At 40.0% G+C, this 23,761-nt stretch overlaps 1 protein-coding gene across 1 annotated transcript; it reads left to right on the top strand.

Moving 5' to 3' along the window:
• The first annotated feature begins 489 nt into the window (after positions 1-489).
• Positions 490-21,065, top strand: LOC135465599 (endonuclease/exonuclease/phosphatase family domain-containing protein 1-like). Its single transcript, XM_064742865.1, has 9 exons — positions 490-646; positions 5,846-7,228; positions 9,338-9,389; positions 10,458-10,565; positions 11,176-11,304; positions 12,123-12,258; positions 14,415-14,468; positions 15,577-15,717; positions 16,330-21,065. Exons 2-9 carry the CDS (start codon positions 6,228-6,230, stop codon positions 16,509-16,511), a joined length of 1,803 nt encoding a protein of 600 aa, XP_064598935.1. The 5' UTR covers positions 490-646; positions 5,846-6,227; the 3' UTR covers positions 16,512-21,065.
• Positions 21,066-23,761: the final 2,696 nt, after the last annotated feature.

The following is a 23,761-nucleotide window of genomic DNA, read 5'->3' as shown; positions in this document are numbered from 1 at the left end:
AAAAACACCAATCAAATAAATAAATATAAAACGGCTGACTGCTTTGATATACATGTAGAACTGTCTATTTAGATCCAATACATGTAGCTGTGTGTAGAGCTAGCAAGGTTTGGTGTGAAGTCCACATGATCCTGTTTACTTGTGTTGTATTCATCACCTTGTCAGGTGTATGGTAATGAGTTTGATTCTGACAGCTACTCCAGCACACCCATGCACATGTACTAGCTGGATGTCTGGTGTATTTACCATGAGGCAGTTTAGGGCAGACTCTAGGGCAAAGACCTGTAACATGTTAGAGGGTCAGTCATGTAACAGTTGGTGATTACCAGGGCTTAGGCCCAACTTTAGATAACAGAGGAATGTACATATACAGACCATGGACAGGGGCTGTCAGCACAGATGTGGGTTCTGGGCTGATCCTGGGCTTCCAACATTGTACAATCTACATTATGTCCCCCTGGCGAACACAGCTGTGGAAAGACTAAATATTCGCATCTTGTTATTCCAGCCTTGACTGCAACAACATCCACACCTTGTACAGCTGTCAGTGCTGTCTGTGCTAGCGGTGCATCCAGGGCTTAGCTTGGGACCTTAATACAGTCTCACTCCAGTACAGGCCGTGGAGCAAGGAGCTGCAGGTAGCCAGGTAAGTTATATATGTGTACCCCAGCCTGGTTGTGGATTTTGTGACTGGTGCATGTATGTGTAAGTCACCAGTATACCTCTGTGCATACATGTGTGTGTGAGTCACCAGTATATCTCTGTGCATACATGTGTGTGTAAGTCACCAGTATATCTCTGTGCATATATGTATGTGTGAGTCACCAGTATATCTCTGTGCATACATGTGTGTGTAAGTCACCAGTATATCTCTGTGCATATATGTATGTGTGAGTCACCAGTATATCTCTGTACATACATGTGTGTGTAAGTCACCAGTACATCTCTGTGCATATATGTATGTGGAAGTCACCAGTATATCTCTGTGCATACATGTATGTGTAAGCCACCAGTATACCTCTGTGCGTACCTGCACGTGTACATGTAGCCAGAAAAGTTGTATATACCTAAAAATTCGACCACAAAGGACCTTTTTTGGTGGCAAATAAATGTCATGAGATATTACTTCTGGTGCTAAAATTTACGTTTTTACATGTAGAGTGCATGTACAATGCACATACATGTACATTAAAGTGGGAGTCAGTATGGCGTACCACACATGTTCAAACCCTGCCTGATATCTGAGACTGTTGTTCACATGTGTACCTGTAAGTGAGTGGGAGTCAGTGTTGCACCACACATGTTCAAACCCTGCCTGATATCTCAGACTTTTGTTTGGGTGTCGACATGCAGGTGAGTGGGAGTCAGTATGGTGTACCACACATGTTCAATCCCTGCCTGATGTCTCAGACTGTTGTTCACATGTGTACCTGTAAGTGAGTGGGAGTCAGTGTTGCACCACACATGTTCAAACCCTGCCTGATATCTCAGACTTTTGTTTGGGTGTCGACATGCAGGTGAGTGGGAGTCAGTATGGTGTACCACACATGTTCAATCCCTGCCTGATGTCTCAGATTGTTGTTCACATGTGTACCTGTAAGTGAGTGGGAGTCAGTGTTGCACCACACATGTTCAAACCCTGCCTGATATCTCAGACTTTTGTTTGGGTGTCGACATGCAGGTGAGTGGGAGTCAGTATGGTGTACCACACATGTTCAATCCCTGCCTGATGTCTCAGACTTTTGTTCACGTGTGTACCTGTAAGTGAGTGGGAGTCAGTGTTGCACCACACATGTTCAAACCCTGCCTGATATCTCAGACTTCTGTTTGGGTGTCAACATGCAAGTGAGTGGGAGTCAGTGTTGCACCACACATGTTCAATCCCTGCCTGATGTCTCAGACTTCTGTTTGCATGTGTACATGTAAGTGAGTGGGAGTCAGTATGGTGTTCCACACATGTTCAATCCTTGCCTGATATCTCAGACTGTTGTTCACATGTGTACCTGTAAGTGAGTGGGAGTCAGTGTTGCACCACACATGTTCAAACCCTGCCTGATATGTCAGAGTGTTGTTCACATGTGTATCTGTAAGTGAGTGGGAGTCAGTGTTGCACCACACATGTTCAAACCCTGCCTGATATCTCAGACTTTTGTTTGGGTGTCGACATGCAGGTGAGTGGGAGTCAGTATGGTGCACCACACATGTTCAAACCCTGCCTGATATGTCAGAGTGTTGTTCACATGTGTACCTGTAAGTGAGTGGGAGTCAGTGTTGCACACATGTTTTAAAACCCAGTCTGATATCGCAGACTTTTGTTTGGGTGTCGACATGCAGGTGAGTGGGAGTCAGTATGGTGTACCACACATGTTCAAACCCTGCCTGATATGTCAGATTGTTGTTCACATGTGTACCTGTAAGTGAGTGGGAGTCAGTGTTGCACCACACATGTTCAAACCCTGCCTGATATCTCAGACTTTTGTTTGGGTGTCGACATGCAGGTGAGTGGGAATCAGTATGGTGTACCACACATGTTCAAACCCTGCCTGATATCTCAGACTGTTGTTCACATGTGTACCTGTAAGTGAGTGGGAGTCAGTGTTGCACCACACATGTTAAAACCCTGCCTGATATCTCAGACTGTTATTTGGTTGTCGACATGCAGGTGAGTGGGAGTCAGTGTCAACTTGAACACTGCTCGTTGGAGAAAATGGCAAGAACCATATGGTCTAACTCTGTGTTTAACATATACGTGCATGATATTGGATCAGGTTTACTATGGCCAATGTATATATATGTATGTATACTATTTAGTGGACAGTATGGGTGTTTTATGTACCACCTTCTCCGCAGGGATTTTGAAAACCTGCATGTATTTTCAGGCTTGGGCCTGGTAAGTGTGCACCTGTGTAGTAAAGTCATGACGGTGACATAGAGTGGGGGAGTAATCGGTAAACATAACTGGAGGGGCAGCAAGTGTAAAGAAGTGTAAATGTCTGTGATGACTTGAGTTCATGTTGACCTGCATGTAACATGACCTAGAAAAGAAAGTGTTCAGTCATTGAGGCTTATGGTGATAACATCATCTGTCTCCAACTCCCCCCTGTTTCATCTGTCTCCCTCTCCCCCTCCCCTCCTGTTGGTTTTCCTTCACACATTGCCTTTGAGCATGTACAAGCATTGACAAGTTCAAAGTGCCATCTTTAAAACATGTTTGTTTCCTGTAACCCAAATATATCTGGAGAGTCTTGTCAGAATGTTTGTCATAAGGATTCACTTATTATGCTAAAGCCCCCAATATACAAGTACATGTACATGTCTGTTGTATGTTCACAATGCAGTCAATTCACTGTTAAGTCTACATCCAGCTACCTGTAGGCCTGTTGTCTGTAGTCCAGGGTCATGCAGATACCAGGCCTTACCTGGAGAGGTGAACACTGTACCAGCTGGAGTTAAGCATCTTATGTCTTATATGTGCACAATGTCTTGTGTCCGACAGCCATCGGTTAACGTCCCTATTTATCTGTGTTAGGTGGAAAGGCCTGTCAGCAACCTCCAGATGGTTGTGGGTTTCCGCCAGGCTCTGCACCACTCTGTTCCTCACACCATAATACAGGCTGGCATCATAGAAGTGAAATATTTTTAGTGTGACATAAAACATCAGTCAAATAAATAAACGGATGAATAAATGTATCTCTGTCTTTGTGTTAGTATAAGATTGGTCTTATTGTTGTTTTTTTTTTATCTTTCTGTGCTATGCTGTGCATTTTCTGTTTATATAGAACTTTTCTCATGCCAATTGTGAGGTACTAGTTATGCAACTGTGTAGTGGCTGTGTATATAAGCTGAAGGTCTGGCTAGATGTGTATGACATTTTTCTTCTCTCCTTCCCTCCTCCGGTGTTGTTGATTTGAGGGAAGAAGCCAGATATAAAATGATACACCTCTCCCTAATTATAACACACTTCATTACACACGCTTCAACATAATCAACACAGTCACAAATGTCTCCTAGTTTCGTCACCATGTTGTTGTTGCACACAACTGTACATACTTTCAAAAGATTGCTGAAAACATGAAGATTTTGTATTGTTTTACTCAGTCATAGGCAAGACAGGTATTACGCAGACATATACATGTACATGTGACAACCAGCATAACAGTGTATTCATTCCTATCATTGGATAAAAACGTTCACCTATTAAAGCCACATGACTTTAGGTAGTAGTATGGTAGGCAGATCTGTCCCTCCTACAACAGCGTTACGACGGTGGAGAGGTGTCTAAGGAACAGCTGCACTAAGTTTCCTTTGTAAAAAAAGCCTGAACATGATACTTTTGATGCCTACGCTTTAGTTTTCCGATAAGACAATCAATTCTCACAAAAATGTGACCCTGTATTAAAGATGGATGTGCATGTCACTGTATTTTATATTTTAATTTGCAGTAGGTAAACAGTGTTTGTTTTTATCCATATAACTTTTGTAGGGTTATGTCTTGTTAGTGAATTACCAGGTTGTGTTGATAATTTAACATTTTTAGATGGCCTCTATAAAGTACAGGCATAGTTTATGTCGTACCCTGAGCATCGGTGTCGACGTCCAATAATAGAGAAAGCAATATTAAACAAAGTGTTAGGGGCGGTATCTTGCAAAAAGTATTGCATATATTAACCTGAAGTTTTACTGGCATATAAAGCACAATGATGCAAGAGGAATGTTCCATTGCTGATGCTATGTATGAATATTAGTTACTGTGAATGACCAAATTCACAATTTCACTTCTGAAATTGCAGTGCATGCATTGAACTGATGTTTGCATTCATATATCTTATACAGGTGAGCTCTTTGGTATCCTTGCTACCCAAGTTTTGCTATAGTATTTGCCATCATTTGAGCAGTTCTAAAGCTTGTGAGGTATACCTGTGGATGTACCTGGTGAGATGTAGAAGTTATCCTTAGCTGAACTGGTTCTGTTTTGGTTACACCTGCACTTGGATAATAGAACTGTAGTAGTAAGCCCCTATAGTGTAAGAACTCCATCATATCATATGCGTGTACACATGTAGATATCCTCATATCATACATGTACATGTGTACACGTGTAGATATCCTCGTACGATTCTTGTGTTCTGGTGTAGATATCCTCATACATGTGTACATGTGTAGATATCCTCATACATGTGTACACACATGTATATATTCTCATCATGCATGTGTACAATTGTGGATATCCTCATATCACACATCTACACATGTAGATATCCACATCAGACATGTGTACACGTGTAGATATCCTCATTCATATGTACACGTGTAGATATCCTCATCATACATGTGTACATGTGTAGATATCCTCATCATGCATGTGTACACGTGTAGATATCCTCATTCATATGTACATGTGTAGATATCCTCATACATGTGTATACGTGTAGATATCCTCATCATGCATGTGTACACGTGTAGATATCCTCATCATGCATGTGTACACGTGTAGATATCCTCATTCATATGTACATGTGTAGATATCCTCATACATGTGTATACGTGTAGATATCCTCATCATGCATGTGTACACGTGTAGATATCCTCATCATGCATGTGTACACGTGTAGATATCCTCATTCATATGTACATGTGTAGATATCCTCATACATGTGTATACGTGTAGATATCCTCATCACGCATGTGTACACGTGTAGATATCCTCATTCATGTGTACACGTGTAGATATCCTCATTCATGTGTACATGTGTAGATATCCTCGTATCATACGTGTGTGCATGTGTAGATATCCTACAGTCTTGTGTTCTATTCTCACCTTTTGCCGTTCTTGTCATCGTTCCAGGTTGTGGGATTACCAGACAATCAGCTGATCAGTAGAACACTGACCTTCAGTGAAGACGGCACACTTTCGGCTGAAGGAGTCTCTCTCAGTGCTGGGCTTGTTGTTCTGGATTCTCCTGTCAAGAAAGCTGGGCTCAGCCTCAGTAGAAGTTCATACAGCAGATGGTGATGCTGTTAGCTTGATGATGCACTTGTGCCCTCATGTACCACAACTGGATACTATGAGGTGGATGAAGTACAGGTGTACTCTAACTTCTGATATTATCCCCTAGGCTCATACAAACTGATGGCAAACATCATCATACATGTGTATACGTGACACCACCGAGGTGTCTGAGTGCTAGTGATATTGTGTGATTAAAGGTGTTATAAAGGAGACAGACATGGGAGCCGTCAACAGCTGCTGGACCCCGCACCGCCGGGAGTTCAGCGAGAACCATGTGAGCACACCAAAGGAAAAGGGGCATCGGCGGAACCTGAGTGCAGCGTTTAACCTGTCACTGATGGCGCAGGACATGGACGCCTCGTGTAACCTGCTTAACATCAACACGGCCACAGAGGAGGAGCTGATGACCCTACCAGGCATTAACCGACACACGGCCCAGAACATAGTCGAATACCGTCGCAGGATCCTAGGCTTCAAGAAGGTAGAGGACTTAGCTCTGGTGTCAGGCGTGGGAGCCACGAAACTAAGCCAGATCCGCGATGAAATCACCGTGTCCAGCAAGAAATCCAGCAGCTCTAGGGGCAGCTCTGTGGAGAACTCCAACCTGGACCTCAGTCCATCTGAGAGGGAAGTCCGCAGGACGGCTGCAGGTAACCCACCTAAACTGGTGAATGTCAACACTGCCAACGTGTTCCAGCTGATGAAGGTGAAGGGCATTGGGCAGGCAATAGCAGAGAACATTGTGTCATATCGGGACAAAAAGGGCCCGTTTAAGTCCCTGGATGACCTTGATAAGGTTAAGAGGATCGGCCCAGCTTTGTTAGGGTCTGTCCGCTATCAGTTGACACTTACAGAACCCACAGGTGCTTCGCCTAACTCTCCCGAAGCCCCTTCGCCTTACGCCAACGGGGATGTATCTAATAACTTACCTGCCTTCAATGTGCATGGTACAGGAGATGCCAATGCCAACTGTATTCACCATACAGCAGAGTTAAACAAAGACACGTTAAACCTAACAGCTTCTCAGAATGACTTGTTCGACATTCTTGGCCCATTGGCGAGAAGGCCATCGCGGCCGGATGTCAAACCTTACACATTCAAGCACCAGAGCCGTAGGTGTCTGCGGTTGGCTTCGTGGAACCTTCAACAGTGCGGTGTAGACAAGGCGAGTAACCCAGGCGTGAGGGACGTGATCTGTATGACTATCCTGGAGAATGGGTGAGAGAGTACACTGATTGATCTTGCATCATTGTTATGTACATTCACTTGCACATTCTGCAAACTTAAATATTTTCAGCGCTGTGCAATGCCTGACATATGTGTACTGTACATGTATAACTTGGCTTGCAGCTTATCATTTGAAGCTTATCATATCTGAAAAATAAATGGGTTGTCGTTTTTTCTCTACCACCAAACCCACAGCCTATTAATACCAAGTAACATTGTTTTAAAGTTTACCATGTAAAGTATACTATATTTTATGGTTTTGCATATCAACACTGTAATTAGAGAAAAGCTTCACTTAGGAATTGTAAATGGGACGATTTTGAGTATTTTAATCAAGTATTATGAAATTTGTCTACTCCGCCATACAATGTGTTGTGGAATTGTCTATTCTGCCATACACTGTATTGTGGAATTGTCTATTTTGCCATAGATTGTATTGTGGAATTGCCTACTCTGCCATACACTGTATTGTGGAATTGCCTATTCTGCCATACACTGTATTGTGGAATTGCCTATTCTGCCATACACTGTATTGTGGAATTGCCTATTCTGCCATACACTGTATTGTGGAATTGCCTATTCTGACATACACTGTATTGTGGAATTGCCTATTCTGCCATACACTGTGTTGTGGAATTGTCTATTCTGCCATACACCGTATTATGGAATTGCCTATTCTGTCATACACTGTATTGTGGAATTGCCTATTCTGCCATACACTGTATTGTGGAATTGCCTACTCTGCCATACACTGTATTGTGGAATTGCCTATTCTGCCATACACTGTATTATGAAGTTGTCTATTCTACCATCACAGATATATGATCGTATTGCAGCAATCATTTTTTCAAACACTATACACTGGGCTAACCATATGCGTGCACCGACATGTGTATATGTAAAACTTAGTAAGGAAACTGTTACATGTACATGTAAATGTAATGGTACCAAGAATAACTGATTCACATTTGATGCAATGGTATTTCAGATAGACAGCCAGTTGTTTCAATGGATCCTTGTGTTTATTGAATTACCATACATGTATGTATGTCAAGCTTTGTAGGTTTGACACTGTAGTTTGGTACATACATCTAAGTATAAGATATTCAGTTTAGTTTTCTAAATATCTGAAATTATTTTGGCCAAAATTAGACTACTAAAAGTAAAAGGGTGCCCAAATTAAAAGGCTGTATTTGAACGTACATGTACAGTGAGGCAGAAGCTTGGCCTAATACAGAACTATATAAATACTTGTAGGTGGTGAAGCTGTGAATAAACTGAGAAATGTTATTGCCTGACATGATTACTTCTCATTTTATTTTTGTGTGCCTATGTTATCGCACAGACGACAGAACCTCTCAAATCAGGCCATATAAATGTACATGGATATATATGTATACTGGTAGTTTGTGCCTATGTTATCGCACAGACAACAGAACCTCTCAAATCAGGCCATATAAATGTACATGGATATATATGTATACTGGTAGTTTGTGCCTATGTTATCGCACAGACAACAGAACCTCTGAAATCAGACCATATAAATGTACAGTATGTACATGTATATACACATGTACTTGTAATTTGTGAGATATTCAGAAGTAGCCTGAGAAATACTGGCAAAGGACCTAAAATTTGGACCAAAAAAGTGCGCGTTTAGACAAATAAATGTCATGGAATATTAGTTATGGAAACTTGCATTTTTCCCGTCGGATTTTGAATGTAGTCTTAACTTCCAATTTTAGGCCACAGTGTTACTCCTGGAATACTCCTGTTCACCAAATGAGTTGTAAAACATGATACGTATGTAGAGGCATGCACATGTATGTCTGCACATTTGTTCCTTTGTAGGAGTCTATGTTTTGTTAGCACTTCAACCTTTTCGCAAGTTTCCAAGGTATTTATTTAAGCGTATTCTGAACGCATTATTCTGTGGAATCTAAAAAAAAACATATGCCTTTTCTGAAGACCTCAAATTGACCTCAAAATGAGGTTTAGTTATAATTATATAAATAAATATGAGTTGTCAAGATGATGCATGCCTGTGTTCATGTAGATGTTGAAGTGTAATTGTAAGTGTATGTTTGCTGTGTTGTGCAGGTTCAGTGTGGTGGCCTTCCAGGAACTGGCCGATAAAGATGCTCTACAAAAGGTAATTATGTGGTAACTCTGTCTGTAAGTACTTCAAAGGGTAATTATGTGGCAATGCTGTCTGTAACTACTACAAAGGGTAATTATGTGGTAATGCTGTCTGTAACTGCTGCAAAGGGTAATAATGTGGTAACGCTGTCTGTAACTGCTGCAAAGTGTACTTATGTGGTAATGCTGTCTGTAACTACTACAATGGGTAATTATATGGTAACTCTGTCTGTAACTACTACCAAGGGTAATTATGTGGTAATAGGGTCTGTAACTGCTGCAAAGGGTAATTATGTGGTAACGCTGTCTGTAACTGCTGCAAAGGGTATTTATGTGGTAACGCTGTCTGTAACTACAACTATACAAGGGATCCTACAGTCAGAGAATAAGCTATGATTTGCTGGCGTGGATAAAACTTTGTCTGATCAGTCTGTCTGTTCTGATTTATGAAACTTGTTGTGCATGCAGTAAAGTATTCTTCCAGTAAAGAAAATGTGTTACACAGATTATGTGTTGTTTGAGGACAGCGTCAGTAGGGTTGGAGCATTGTTTGGAAGCTTAAGATTTTCTCTGTGCATGAAACAATGGCCGATTTAGTGATTTTTTTAGGTTTTCAATTGATTTGACTTTTTATGAAACCACCCCAGGTTTGTAAGTCGTTTTAACAAAGTTTTCAATTCATTAACTTGTTCAGATAACATTTCATCGGTACATGACATGATTACAAGAAAAATGGTTGAACTTTGTTAGATTTGGTGCTGGTTTGTGAATGTGACTGTATGTTAAAACAAGACGTAACTCCAATAATGGAAATCATTTGCCGCATGTACTGATTGGTTACATTGTACTACACTATGCTTTTCAAATAGTTAGCAAATAATTTTATTCCATGTTAATGTAAATATGATATTGAAAGATCACAAAACTTTAATTGTAATAGTACATCCAAATATATAATTGTCAGAGAATATAGTCAGTGATGTAAAAAAGTTGTGCTTAAGATTTATGCTGAATACATGTAAATGCACAGACAGGATTTTATTTGATTCACATAGATGTAGACATGTGTTGTATTGTTTAGATCTGTGATGAACTCAACTACCCTGTGTTACCCAACGTGAAGCGGTGGAGCGGCCACAGAGGCTCGTGGGACTGCGTGACCTCTGAACCTGCTGGCAGGATGTTCAGGGTAAGCTCCCTTTGGGAATGTCCTCACAGCTATTAAACAGGAACATTTCACCACATAATTAAGCCAGGGCTATAGAATTGATCTTAGGTTGGATTCACTGTAACTATCATGGCAGCATGCAACATTCTTTAATATGTGAAGATATGACAGTTATAACAAGTGACATTTAAATCTGGTGATGGAGAACTGGAATTTCAGACTACAACAGGGTAAAGCATTCAATTCTGCGACAATATCAGGTCATATCGGATTTGTGTCCACTATTATAGATACATGTGCGGTTTACTTGCATCCAAATTTTAGTCAGAAAATGTAGTCACAAGGAGTAAGATTGGAAACCATATCTCTGACTGATGCAAACATTTTGAATGTGATGCATGGGAGACTATTTTGTGTGGGATCTTTTTTCACAGGTGGGCTGTTGGCCTGGTTGAGAGATTCTTATATATAGTCCTGTATATGTATCTGTTGGAAGTTATCTCCCTTGTCAAATCACGGATTGTTATCTCCCTTGGTCAGAAACTTGAGGCAGTGCTGCTTTTGTCAGATTTGTTTGTCTACATTGAACGTTTCAGTGAGCTGGTGTGTATTTTGTGTTTGTGTTTTCCAGTCTACAGAATATAATGGGTTTTTATACGACAAGTCTCAGAAGGTCTCACTTCTCAGTTCTGCTCTGCTAGATGGGAAGGACAACGGAAGGAGAGCTTTTACCAGAAAACCATTTGTTGGGGTATTTAAGGTAAGGTTCAAAACACACAGAAATAGTAATAAACTTATTGCAAGGGCATTGCCGATTTGACATAGGAAAGTTACCATGTAACATCACAAGGGCGTACCTGTTTCTCCTTTCAGAGTTGAGCTCATTGAAAGTTCCTCTAGACTTGCCATTTGATGTCCATTACCAGGATGTTAGCAGTCTAGCAATATTAGAATAGAAATCAATCAATCAAGCCAGTACTCGACATACAGACACCTTGGGCAGTCTACTAAATGGTTGACTTGTTGACTCCACGATGTTGTTCAGAGCTTTAGGGCTTTTGGGCTTTAGAACGCAGTTAGAACTTTCTTGTTGGCTTCACACTACATTGTTCCCACCATCACTGTTCACTCTGGTCATAAGTAGCTGTACCATTTACTGTTTGTTGACAACTGCCGTCAGCATCCAGTTTCCATAGCTTTGTTGTAGCTCTACAGTTAGTTTATAGTGGCTCTCAATGCTGATATTGTAGCTCTACAGTTAGTTTATAGTGGCTCTCAATGCTGATATTGTAGCTCTACAGTTAGTTTATAGTGGCTCTCAATGCTGATATTGTAGCTCTACAGTTAGTTTATAGGGGCTCTCAATGCTGATATTGTAGCTCTACAGTTAGTTTATAGTGGCTCTCAATGCTGATATTGTAGCTCTACAGTTAGTTTATAGTGGCTCTCAATGCTGATATCCCCAATGACTCCTCGTTGTCATATGTCCAAAGCACACACTTATATATATATATATATATATATATATATATATATATTTATACACAATGCTGATATCACTGATGTTTCCCTGTGCAGTTAGGGAGAGTGGACTGTGTTCTGGTGAGCGTCCACCTGAAGGCTACAGGCCTGCAGAATGAGGACAGAGACAGACTCGGTCAGGAGGTGGACAGAGTGTCCGATGTGATACACTCCCTCAACATACACTTCCCAGGTGAGATAAACAGTGTTTGTACCGCGTCGAATTATCCGACAAAAGTCGGATTTTCACAGTTTTGACGGATAAAGTAGGATTTTCATTAATTTTAACCCGTATTCGCCGAAATTCGTCGGATTTTGCCGTTTGTTGTGCAGAAGAATTTTGTCATGTAGAAAGATTTATTTTACTGTAATCTTTGAGAAATTCAAGGGATGATTTTTGCGAGGCCGAGTTCAGCAGACACGTCAGTCGCCAAAACTTTAAACGGTTCACTTACTGAAAATACACCCGCCGCGTCCAATGTACCAAAGTCAGGCTTGTTCCGGCCTTGCAGTAATTGAGCACACCCCATCCGCAGTCTTTATGTCCAAATAATGCAGCGGAGGGAGTAAGTACAGCTGTTGGAACCGATCACCCGTAAATTCGCGGAAAATCTCGAGAGGTCACGAGATTACAATCGCGCCATTTCCAAAGTCTTGCCAAGATGGTGTTACACTTTACGGAGAAATTATTGGAAACCAGCGACCCGAACGGGGGGAAATATGGAGATTGGATCCTTAGGAATGACAATTTTAATGTTACGTGCCGATTCTGCAAGTCCAATGTTTGTTTGAAGGAGGGCGAAAAGGCGCTTAGTAAGCATAGTGCTACCGGTAAGCATCAGAAGGCGAAGACGACTGCGGGATGCCGTGGGAGTATTGTGCATGCTTTTGCAGCTGCTGCTGCTGTCAAGAATGCAGAGGCCCGGGGCACTGAAGAGCTGGGGAGAGATGCGGAAATTATTTATTTGCATCACCTGGAGGCACATGGTATATCTCCTCACGCAGCAGCATGCACCTCGACTCTGTTTGCACAGATGTTCCCGGACTCTAAAATCGCGGCAAAATTTTCATTTTCTGACTCCAAGCAGGGTTATGAGGTCACGCATGGGCTCGGGCCGTACTACTCGTCTAATCTGACAAGCAGATTGCAAACCTCGACAAAAGTAGGATTTTTTTTTTGACCCCAGTACAAACACTGGATAAACTCCCTCAGCATACAATTCCCAGGTAACTTACACTTCCTCAGTGTACACTTCCTCAGCATAGGAAGATGAGATACACTCCCTCAGCATGCATATGCCAGGTGAGATACACTGCCTCAATGCACACATCTCAGGTGAGATACACTTCCTCAGCGCACATTTTCTCAGCATACACTTCCCAGGTGAGATAGTCTCTCAGCATACACTTCCTAAGGGTGGTACATGCCTTCAGTGTAGACTTCCCATGTAAGATACACCTCCTTAGCATACATTTGCCAGGTGAACTACACTTCCCAGGTGAAATACACTCCCTCAACATTCACTTCCCAGGTGAGATACACTCCCTCAGCATATATTTGCCAGGTGAGATTCACTTCCCAGGTGAGATACACTCTCTCAGCATACATTAACCAGGTGAAATACACTCCCTCAGCATACATTTGCCAGGTGAGATTCACTTCCCAGGTGAAATACACTCCCTCAGTGTACACTTCCCAGGTGAAATACACTCCCTCAACATACACTTCCCAGGTGCAATATAATTCCTCAGCATACACTTCCCCTGTGAGATACACTCCTACAGCATACACTTCCCAGATGAGATACACTTCCTCAGCATACACTTCCCAGGTGGGATACATTCCATCATCATACACTTCGCAGGTGAGATACAGTCCTGCAGCATACACTCCTAGGTAAGATTCACTTCCCAGGTGAGATACACTCCCTAATTTTCGGGTATATATATGTATATATATATGTATGTATGTATATTAATCAGATATACAGGTATACTATGGGTACATGTCCCAATTATCAGGTGTGCCCCCTCAGAGCGTACACTTCCTTGTATGATACACTTTCTTATAATATGCCACTGCTTCTCAGACAGACATCCCAGGTGAGATAACACGCATCCACACAGGGTGTGTTATAAGGTATCACAAGTTGATGCCACAAAGTGATCCTTGGCTTCAGCAAAACCAAACATATTTGGTCCCAGGCCTTTATATATTTATTTAACACAATTTACTCATCACATAACAGTTGTAAAGTGTTTTCGATTTTAACTGATCTTTCAATTAGCATGATGTGGCTGCATTGTGAGTTCATTTGTATTGTCTACATTGTATATCTGGCTTTACAGGTGAACATGATGTGGTGATTATGGGAGACTTCAACCTGACCCCAGGGGCAGATGGTGAGTATGCTTGGATTGGAGTTAGGTGGGGTGTTGCCCTAAATCTCCTTCATGTTCTATTCATTTTCCAGATTTTTGTATTTCCTGCTAGGAACTGAACTTAATTTAGTCATCTTTTTGGCTTTCTTGGATATGAATGTTTTTTAGATGCAGTAAGTACTTCTGATGTGATTAACTTGTTAACTTCTGAGGAGATGAACCAAGACAAAAGCAGTCAGGGTTCAGCATTCATCGATATGCCGACTGCTAGATTTTCTCACCAGTTTCATATTCAAACACGGGCCATTCAGTGGGCCTATGTGTAAGACGACATGAACTTTTGGAGGAGTGTCACAGCCATAGCAAATTTCCTGTAGGTCTGTGAGTTTAACCATCACATACATGTATTGTAACAACCAGTTTTATGTTAATAGTATTGTGTATTGATTTCAACCGCTAGTTCAAAAGAGCAAACAGAACAACATGTGGAGGAACGTGGTCGTGTTTTTCTCCGTCAGTGCTTATTGTTACTACCTGCTCGAGCTGCATGTCATGACTTGTGCATACATTTTTTTTTTTTTGATTGGTGTTTTACGCCGTACTCAAGAATATTTCACTTATATGACGGCGGCCAGCATTATGGTGGGTGGAAACCGGGCAGAACCCTGGGGAAACCCACGACCATCCGCAGGTTGCTGCATACCTTCCCACGTACGGCCGGAGAGGAAGGCAGCATGGGCTGGTCTTGAACTCACAGCGACCGCATTGTTGAGAGGCTTCTGGGTCATTACGACTGAGCCACGGAGGCCCCTACATGCAAAGACATCTGTTTGGTACAAAAATAGATAAATTCTCAGGGTTTGAAATGTTTATTTCTGACTTTGGGGGGTTCATTGATCTGTATATTCTGCTCAGATACTCAATTTGGCTCCTTGGGGCATTCATTTGGCAGCATCACATTTTCTGCGAGCTCAAGGAGAAATTTAGGAGCATTTGGCCTCTGAAATGCCTTTATTCTACATCTGAACTATATAATTCTAAGCATAAAAGAAAATATGTACATACACAAAATATATCAGTGTGCTGGAATCACAGGGGCATTGTTTGTTTTCTTTTTTTGTAACAACAGATTTTGTTGAGCTGAAGGAGAAGGGATATAAGAACTGTATACCAGCTGACACCTACACCAACATCAGCACATCCAGGCCAGAGGGCAGCAAGAGTTACGACAACATCTGGGTGGCCAATCAGACGAAATCTGTTCTGACAGGTGAGTACAAGTAAGCTGTGAAACAGTGAATTGTATGATAATTGTAGACCATGCAATACATGAGGAGTTTCACACTTTATGACATCTTAAAGGCATACAGAATCGATGCCGAGTGGAGATAAGATTCCCTGGGTTAAACCCGGCAGCCTTGGTCACACTTGAATAAATGTAGCATAGCTAATATTCAGCTTGAGCTGTGCCTAGCCTGGGCTTGCCTATCTCTCACACCAGCCAATCAGAATGGACAAGACATAGTCTGGGCTTGCCTATCTCTCACACCAGCCAATCAGAATTGATTCTGTATCCCTTTAATACCAGAAAATGTCTAGTTTACCCTCAAACTTGTCAAATGGGTAAGTGTTACACATTAGATTGAGTGTTTTTGGATGGCCTTATTCGACTTACACAATGCTTCAGGAATATCATCGTGATATCACATATTGTGTTCACATGAAGGTAGAATGAGATGTCAACCCTAAGTGTTACATGGATGAAAACATATGTGGATTTGAGTATTTAACTTGGAAGTTATATTCAGTCTTACCGTCCATACTCTTAGCTTAATATAGTGTATTTAAACTGAATCTTCTATCCTGTACCTCCATGTTTCAGGGGAGGGTGGTGTAATAAGAGATGGTCTCCACAGCCCCTGGATCCCAGACGGGTGGAAGTGGGGCGGGGTGGTCAGTGACCATTGCCCTGTGTGGACTGAGCTTTACTCCAGCCAAGATTTAGACCGAGGTGACCTCTCTGCAGGTGCTGACAAAATTACCTTCTTTACAGGAGATGACTGAATACCCAAGGCCAGATAATAGTTCGAGGATTTCGTGAGAACTGTGTCTGCGCCTGAGATTGTGATAAGTTTTTTTTAATTTTAATCAGATATGAAAATGTCCTGAAATTCTCAAGAAAGATTTCAGACCATTGTTGTAAAGATACAAGGCATTTTAAGGGATTTTCTTTAATGAAATGTAAGTCGTTTGGAAAGCTACACATGAAGAAATACACAGCAAATACATGTAACACTGCTAGAATGTTGAACTATTATAAACTATATCTTTTATAGACCGTAATTTTTAAAAAGAGAAAAATCCATGACTGTAGCATAAAACAACAACCAAAGGAATTAAATAAGAAAGTAGTTACAGTGTATGGTATGACATATACATTAACTTCTTCTTTAGGAGGCTCTACACTGTATCTCTGACTAGACCTGAAACATTGCATTGTTTTACCAGGTTTTAGCACATACATGCACTCTGCACTTAGCTGTCTGAACAGTATACCACTGGAGGTAACAGTGGAAAACATAACTGTGTATTTCAATTATGTAGGGCTGTATCTGTTGTTATCTGTAAAGGGTAGACAACTCCACAACGCACCAGGTCCTAGTTGTTTAATAGAGGGTCAACTTTAAGCTTGAAATACGTGTAGGACTTATCCAGGGTTATATCTTTGTATATGTGTATGTGTAAGGGTCACCAAGTTAAATTGTGATGCTGAACCATGATTTAGACTTTGTGTTAGGGTAAAATACAAAATGTTTTGATGTCCAAAGTTCTAATCGGTGACTTCAGAAGCAATATATGACAAACCTTATTAGCTCAGATAAGGTAGGGTTGAGTTTAGTAAGGGGTTTAAGTTAAACCCGGGGTTACATCAGCACTGACCCAGTTTTTGAAGAGTGTCAGTCAAGTCCAGAAGAACATGGGTTGTCTTGATTTTTTTTTTTTTTGTTATCCATCTCATTTCTCACTCAATCAAAAATGTTTCCTATGCCATAAAACTTGATGCCTTGAACTGATTGGTCTCTGAGTTGAGTCTCCGCATCAAAGACAGTCAGTACACATATAGCATTTGTTCACTGGAAGTAGCATCCACCTTTAAATATTCTATCATAACGGAGAGTATTACCAGGCTGAGGTAAGTCAGGCCAAAGTTGTTTGGTCTATTGTTCATCTGTGCCTTCATAATGGCTGAGTCATGGGCAAACCTGTAATGTTGTATTTCTGAAATGGCTGAGTCATGGGCAAACCTGTAATGTTGTATTTCTGAAATGGCTGAGTCATGGGCGAACCTCTAATGTTGTATTTCTGAAATGGCTGAGTCATGGGCAAACCTGTAATGTTGTATTTCTGAAATGGCTGAGTCATGGGCAAACCTGTAATGTTGTATTTCTGAAATGGCTGAGTCATGGGCAAACCTGTAATGTTGTATTTCTGAAATGGCTGAGTCATGGGCAAACCTGTAATGTTGTATTTCTGAAATGGCTGAGTCATGGGCAAACCTGTAATGTTGTATTTCTGAAATGGCTGAGTCATGGGCACTGTAGGACTCCTGTATTACAAGAGAACAATCATCAGTCCACCTTAGACCTGAATCACCATTGCACAGTAATTAAAGATACCCAGTTGTTAACAGAAAATCAGAATTCACTGTGAACAGAGATGAGTTCGGTGCTGTTGTGCAGATTTGATATTCACCATCATCAGTGCTTCATGATTTTTTCTTTCTTCTTTTTTTTTTTACAAATGTAAACTTTATAACACTGTTTTTGAGCTTCCACTATTATTTCTGCATTTGGACAAGCTCAGGTTAACTGTTTCAGTGCAGTTCATTCGTTATCCCTTGTTGTTGTTGTATTGTCTTCTCCACCTGTGAACGACTAAAACATGGCTCAGTCATTGGTTTAAAGTGTACGGATAGATATGTACTTTTTACAGGTTATTGTAATTTTATTTTACTGACGGTTTCAGAAAATACTATATGTACATGTAAGAGTCGTCAAGCAGTTTAATTTTATTTTCGCTTTATTTGACCTGCCTGTTGATTAGTGTCATTAACAACTGCTGGGTGTTACTGGAGAAAAAAAGGGTATCTAGTCAGCTGACTTAAAAAAGGGCAATGAGCACTGATCTTCAGACTAATTACTGAGACTAACATGTTGTTTTCTAATCTGTATAAGTTCAGTATAACATGCTGACTTCACCTACCTGTGGTATACAGTTTAGTTGACAATTTCCTAGATTGTCAGTGTTCGGTAGGAGGTAAGATGTGTGATGAGGGTGCTGTATGTTTCTTCTCTTTTGGGGTACTGTAACAATTTTTTAGAATTCATATATTAGAGCTGTCCTTTTCAACTTAGCTACCGGTATCTTTATGGACAACAGACATGGTGTGGACCACTGAGCAAGGTTGAAATGCCTGTGTATTATGTAGCATGTGATCAGTTACAGAGAATCATAGCTCAAGGTAATGATTTAAAGTTTAAAATTTACAATGAGATTGTCATGATACCAAAAGCTCAAAGAATGTGTTTGCCTCAACTAAGTTTTAAGAATTATTATATTTACTTGCTGCCACACATGAGCATTTAAATCTTGTTTTATATCCTGACTTGGGTCAAAGATGACTTAGTGAAGTTGGTCCTGGATACTACATGAACATGTCTGATGTAATCCACACCTGTGTTAACCCATACTCAGGACTCTATGGCACTGTTTGACATTAGGCTCAACACTCACATTTACCTCAGCTTTAAGCTGTCTCTATAGTTTATACTGATTTGAGACTAACAACAGTAAATGACCTAAACATTTTGCCCAAAAATGTGCATTTTTAAAGAGAACAAATTGTTGTGGAATGTCACTTCTGGTGCTATAACTTAGATTTTTCCCTTAGAATATCATATCCTTCCAAACAAACATCTAAACATCTATTTGAGATCAATAAAAGTCTCAGAAGAGGCATTACTAACTTACAGTAGTGGGTAATTTTCTGACAGATCCCAGCCCAAATAGCTTTCATTTTCTTTTTATGATTATAAGTAAACTTCATTGCCTTAAGCGTGTAGAAAAAGCTGTGTCGTATGTAAATTTCAACACTTAGATCATTTTGAATTTAGATAGACAATTTCATTGTCATATTGATGGTTTAGACTTCATTGTTATCTTCCTACGAGGCTCAGTTTAAGGGAATAGACCTAGCACAAATCGGCCCAGTGTCTGTATACTGTGAATTAAGCTATGAAATCTGGTGTCATCAGCATAGTGTTGCAGTCAGACAGCACTATACATATGTTGACATTGGGGCCGATTACTAGCAGACACTTTCGTTATTAGTCTTCAGAATAAATATTTTAAGTGATGTTGAACCCCAAAGAAATTACGAGTGACTGGATTGAAGCCATTTTATGTTAATAATGGCTTTGACATTTAATTGTGTGAGTGTCCAGTTGGACATGGTTATTTAGCAGAGGTAAGCTGTCTGTGGAATGGATGAATGAATGAATGATTATGGCTTAACACCACATCGGCAATATATCAGCCATATCGTGGCGAGGAATGGATGAATGATTATGGCTTAACACCATGTCTCTGGAATGGATGAATGATTTTGGCTTAACACCATGTCTCCGGAATGGATGAATGATTATGGCTTAACACCATGTCTCTGGAATGGATGAATGATTTTGGCTTAACACCATATCTCTGGAATGGATGAATGATTTTGGCTTAACACCATGTCTCTGGAATGGATGAATGATTATGGCTTAACACCATGTCTCTGGAATGGATGAGTGATTATGAATTAACACCTCGTCTTTATAGAATGCCATGTCTATTTAGACTAAAGCAGTGGTTGTATCATAACACCATGTCTGTATAGAACGAATGACAATGGCTTTAACAATTTGTCTGTGTAGAACTCTCTCTATAAAGTGTCACTGTTCTCCAGTCTTTCACAAGCGCTTTATTTAGTGGGGTATGATTTGCTCAACTTTTGCCTTATTGCACATTATAATACACTTTGCAACCCACCCTTTGTGTATATTACTCTAATATTGTGTATATAAATTTATGTAGGTATTGCTTTATCATTGTATTGTTATGCTTTGTAGCTCAAATGTTGTTTGACATGTTTCATTCCATCTTAACTTTTTTTTTAATTTGAATTTTTTTAAAGTTCGATATTTGTACCTTAGAAAATGTTTCAAAATACTTCAAAGTTGTAAAAGTGTGCTTAAGTGTCAGTTCTCAACTGGATATAGATATCCCTAACTTCAATTTTATGCCAATATAAATTCAGAGAGAAAATATTTTACTTCATTCAGAATTTTATCTTAAGCTTAAATGCTTATTTGGGGAGCTTTGGAATTAAAATTGTGGACACCCAACAAGCCATAATGTCAACACAAATTAGTGACAGTGAATGTCTGAACCAAAGACTTTTTTTGTCTGATTTTTGGCTTAACAATGTAAAACAAGCACACATTTGCTGTGGCATTCTGCAAGAAGTTGATTCGGTCTTACACTCAGGCAGGCAGGCAGGCAGGCATGCAGACAGACAGACAGAGAGACAGACAGATACTCAGGCAGGCAGACAAACAGACAGGCAGACATACCTCAACTTGTTGAGCTGCTTTTGTCTTATGAAGTTTCCCTCAGGTTGCTGCTTTTTGATGTGTCTTGTCACTATAGGAAGTCAGGTGTGGAATAGCTAAAATAAAATATTTTAATATGTTTTATAATTTTACAGGTGTTTACATATTATTTTTTCATTATACAAGCACATCAGCCATGTGAACAACCATGTGAACAACTGTGTGAACAACCATGTGAACAACCATGTGAACCACCATTTTAGGGGAGTCTGCCCCCGTTCTTTGGATTTTAAGAAACAAGTACACGTAAACAACCTTATGAAATCACCATGAAATCATGTTACCATGGTTACTTGTGTGTGCAATGCTTCAGTATTTCCTATCTTTGAATCATGGGACATATTACTGAACAACCTGACATGTAAGCATGTGATGTAGATTATATTAATATGTACAGATAGATGTGTTCTTTCTATGCCCACATTCTAAATATTTTTAAATCCTTTTCTCTTTTTTTATCCAGTGGTTAAGTTTTCCGGTATGTTTTTTTTTTGTTTTTTTTTTCGGAAATAATTAGCAGATGTGATTTACAAGATAGGGATGTTTAGAAATTCATCTAGGATGTGTTTTTGAAAGTGAGCCCAGACCTCACGGCCTGGATTCTGCTTGTCCGTGTTTTTACATTGTTCCACATGTAGGCCCCAACATTGTTATATTTTATTTTATTTTATTTTTTAGTCAGCAGAATTTATTAATTAAATCTGTTTTTTAATTCTACACCTGAAGACTTGGCATTATGTAAAAACATGACTAAATTTATTTTAGATGCATGTATTTAGTTGTTGACTGTGAAGGACTTCGGTACAAAGGTTTTGTTGTAAATACATGATAGTTTTATGGTCTGTACATATGTGTATAGACGGGTAAATTAATGCCTTGTCTCTGTCTACTCTCTTGGCCAGTATGGTATTAGATTAATGAATTTCTATATTTATATTTTCATGGATGTAAGGAATTAATGACTTGTAGATAATGTCCAATCATCGTCCCACTCACGTGTTTAGTTCAGTTACACGTTATAAAGGCTAACTTCAACTGAATGTCACAACCACAGAATTCTGTGAACGGCTTTATCTCTAAGGTCTTTGTAAGAACAAGGTACATAAGCTGTAACTTTGTTATGATGAATTCCTATTCTACTGGAATGACTACTTGTTCATAATTCTGAGCTATGGTTATTTCATCCAGTTGAAATCGAGCTGTAAACTGAATACGTGTTTTTTTTTTCCATATATGTTTTACTTTTCTTTTCCTCGTGTGTGAAATTAATTAAGAATATTGGCACATACTAATCATGCAGCCAAATCTGATGTACAACCTAATCAGACAGATTGAGAACTTTATACATCTGCAGCTGCAGACAATCGCTGCTTTCAGCCATGCAGAAACTGCTGCTTCACAAACCATTCATTATTTTAGGTAGTGCATAAAAAAGGCAGATGTAGGGGACTATGTATGTCTGACAATTGGTTTTTAATATCAGTAGTGCTTTCTAACGAGTTACAAGTTACATGTAGGCATACATGCAGATCATGTGCTGTTGCTTCAGAATTGGTCCGTGCTCTGATCTGAAATACCCAAATTGTTAATAATTTAGAATATTGTACATGTAGTTTTACACAATGGTGTCTTTTGAAGAAGTACTGGCATGTAATTATGAACAAGTGCATTTTAGGATTAATTGACTTGAGTTAGCTGTCAAATCTAAGCTGTTTATCAGATCATGTAACTGTTGTGAAGATGTCTTTGTGTTTGCGGATGACAGACAGTGACAAGGTACTGGCTTTAGGCATTCAGAGCAGCCTCATTGTACAGTATCTCATTTACTTCTACCAAAGAAATACATGTAGCATAAGACATTGGGTAAAACAGTTAACAGTTTCTATGCAAATTTCCTCCTGCCATTTGTGGAAAACCAGTTCAATGGTTTTGCCAAGAACATGTCCAAATGTATTGAAACAATGAAATCGTAAGAATGATCAACTCTATATACAAAGGTGCTGCTCCTTTTTTGTGTGTTTTTATGATGGGTGAATGAATTGCTTATCTTTATTACAATGCCAATAAATTTTGTTTCCACAGAAAAGTTTGTTCAGTGTATTGACATTTTTGTTTTGTGTATTCATTTACTTGATCGGTGCTTAATGCTGTTCTCAATAGTTTCCTGCTTTAAACACATGACAGCTAGTGCATCAAGTTGATGGGTGGGGAAAAAAGAATGGTGACACATGCCCACCTTCCTTTGACAGGTATGTAAACGTGAACCTGACATACCTGTTGACAGTATATGAGAGCGTCCCCACCAGCAAACACTGGAATTGAGTGAGTGAGTGAATGCTTGGGGTTTAACGTTGTACTTAACAATTTTTCAGTTCACAGAGTGTATGTAGGGAGCCCCCTTGTTGCAGAACGGATTTCCACGGTTCTTTTACCCAGTGGTGCTTCACTGAGACGACTTACTGAAGGCAAGTAAGCCGCCCCCACCCGAGCCATTACACTGATACGGGTCACCCAGTCGTTGCACTATCCCCTTAGTGCTGAAAGCCAAGTGAGGAAGTTACAACTTCCTCTTTCAAGGTTTTAGGTGTGACCCAATTCAAC

The sequence above is a fragment of the Liolophura sinensis genome, chromosome 5 (genome assembly GCF_032854445.1).
Source record: "Liolophura sinensis isolate JHLJ2023 chromosome 5, CUHK_Ljap_v2, whole genome shotgun sequence".
In the NCBI taxonomy this organism is placed as follows: domain Eukaryota; kingdom Metazoa; phylum Mollusca; class Polyplacophora; order Chitonida; family Chitonidae; genus Liolophura; species Liolophura sinensis.
Note: the sequence above shows the minus strand (reverse complement) of the source record. Positions and strands in the feature narration are given on the sequence as shown.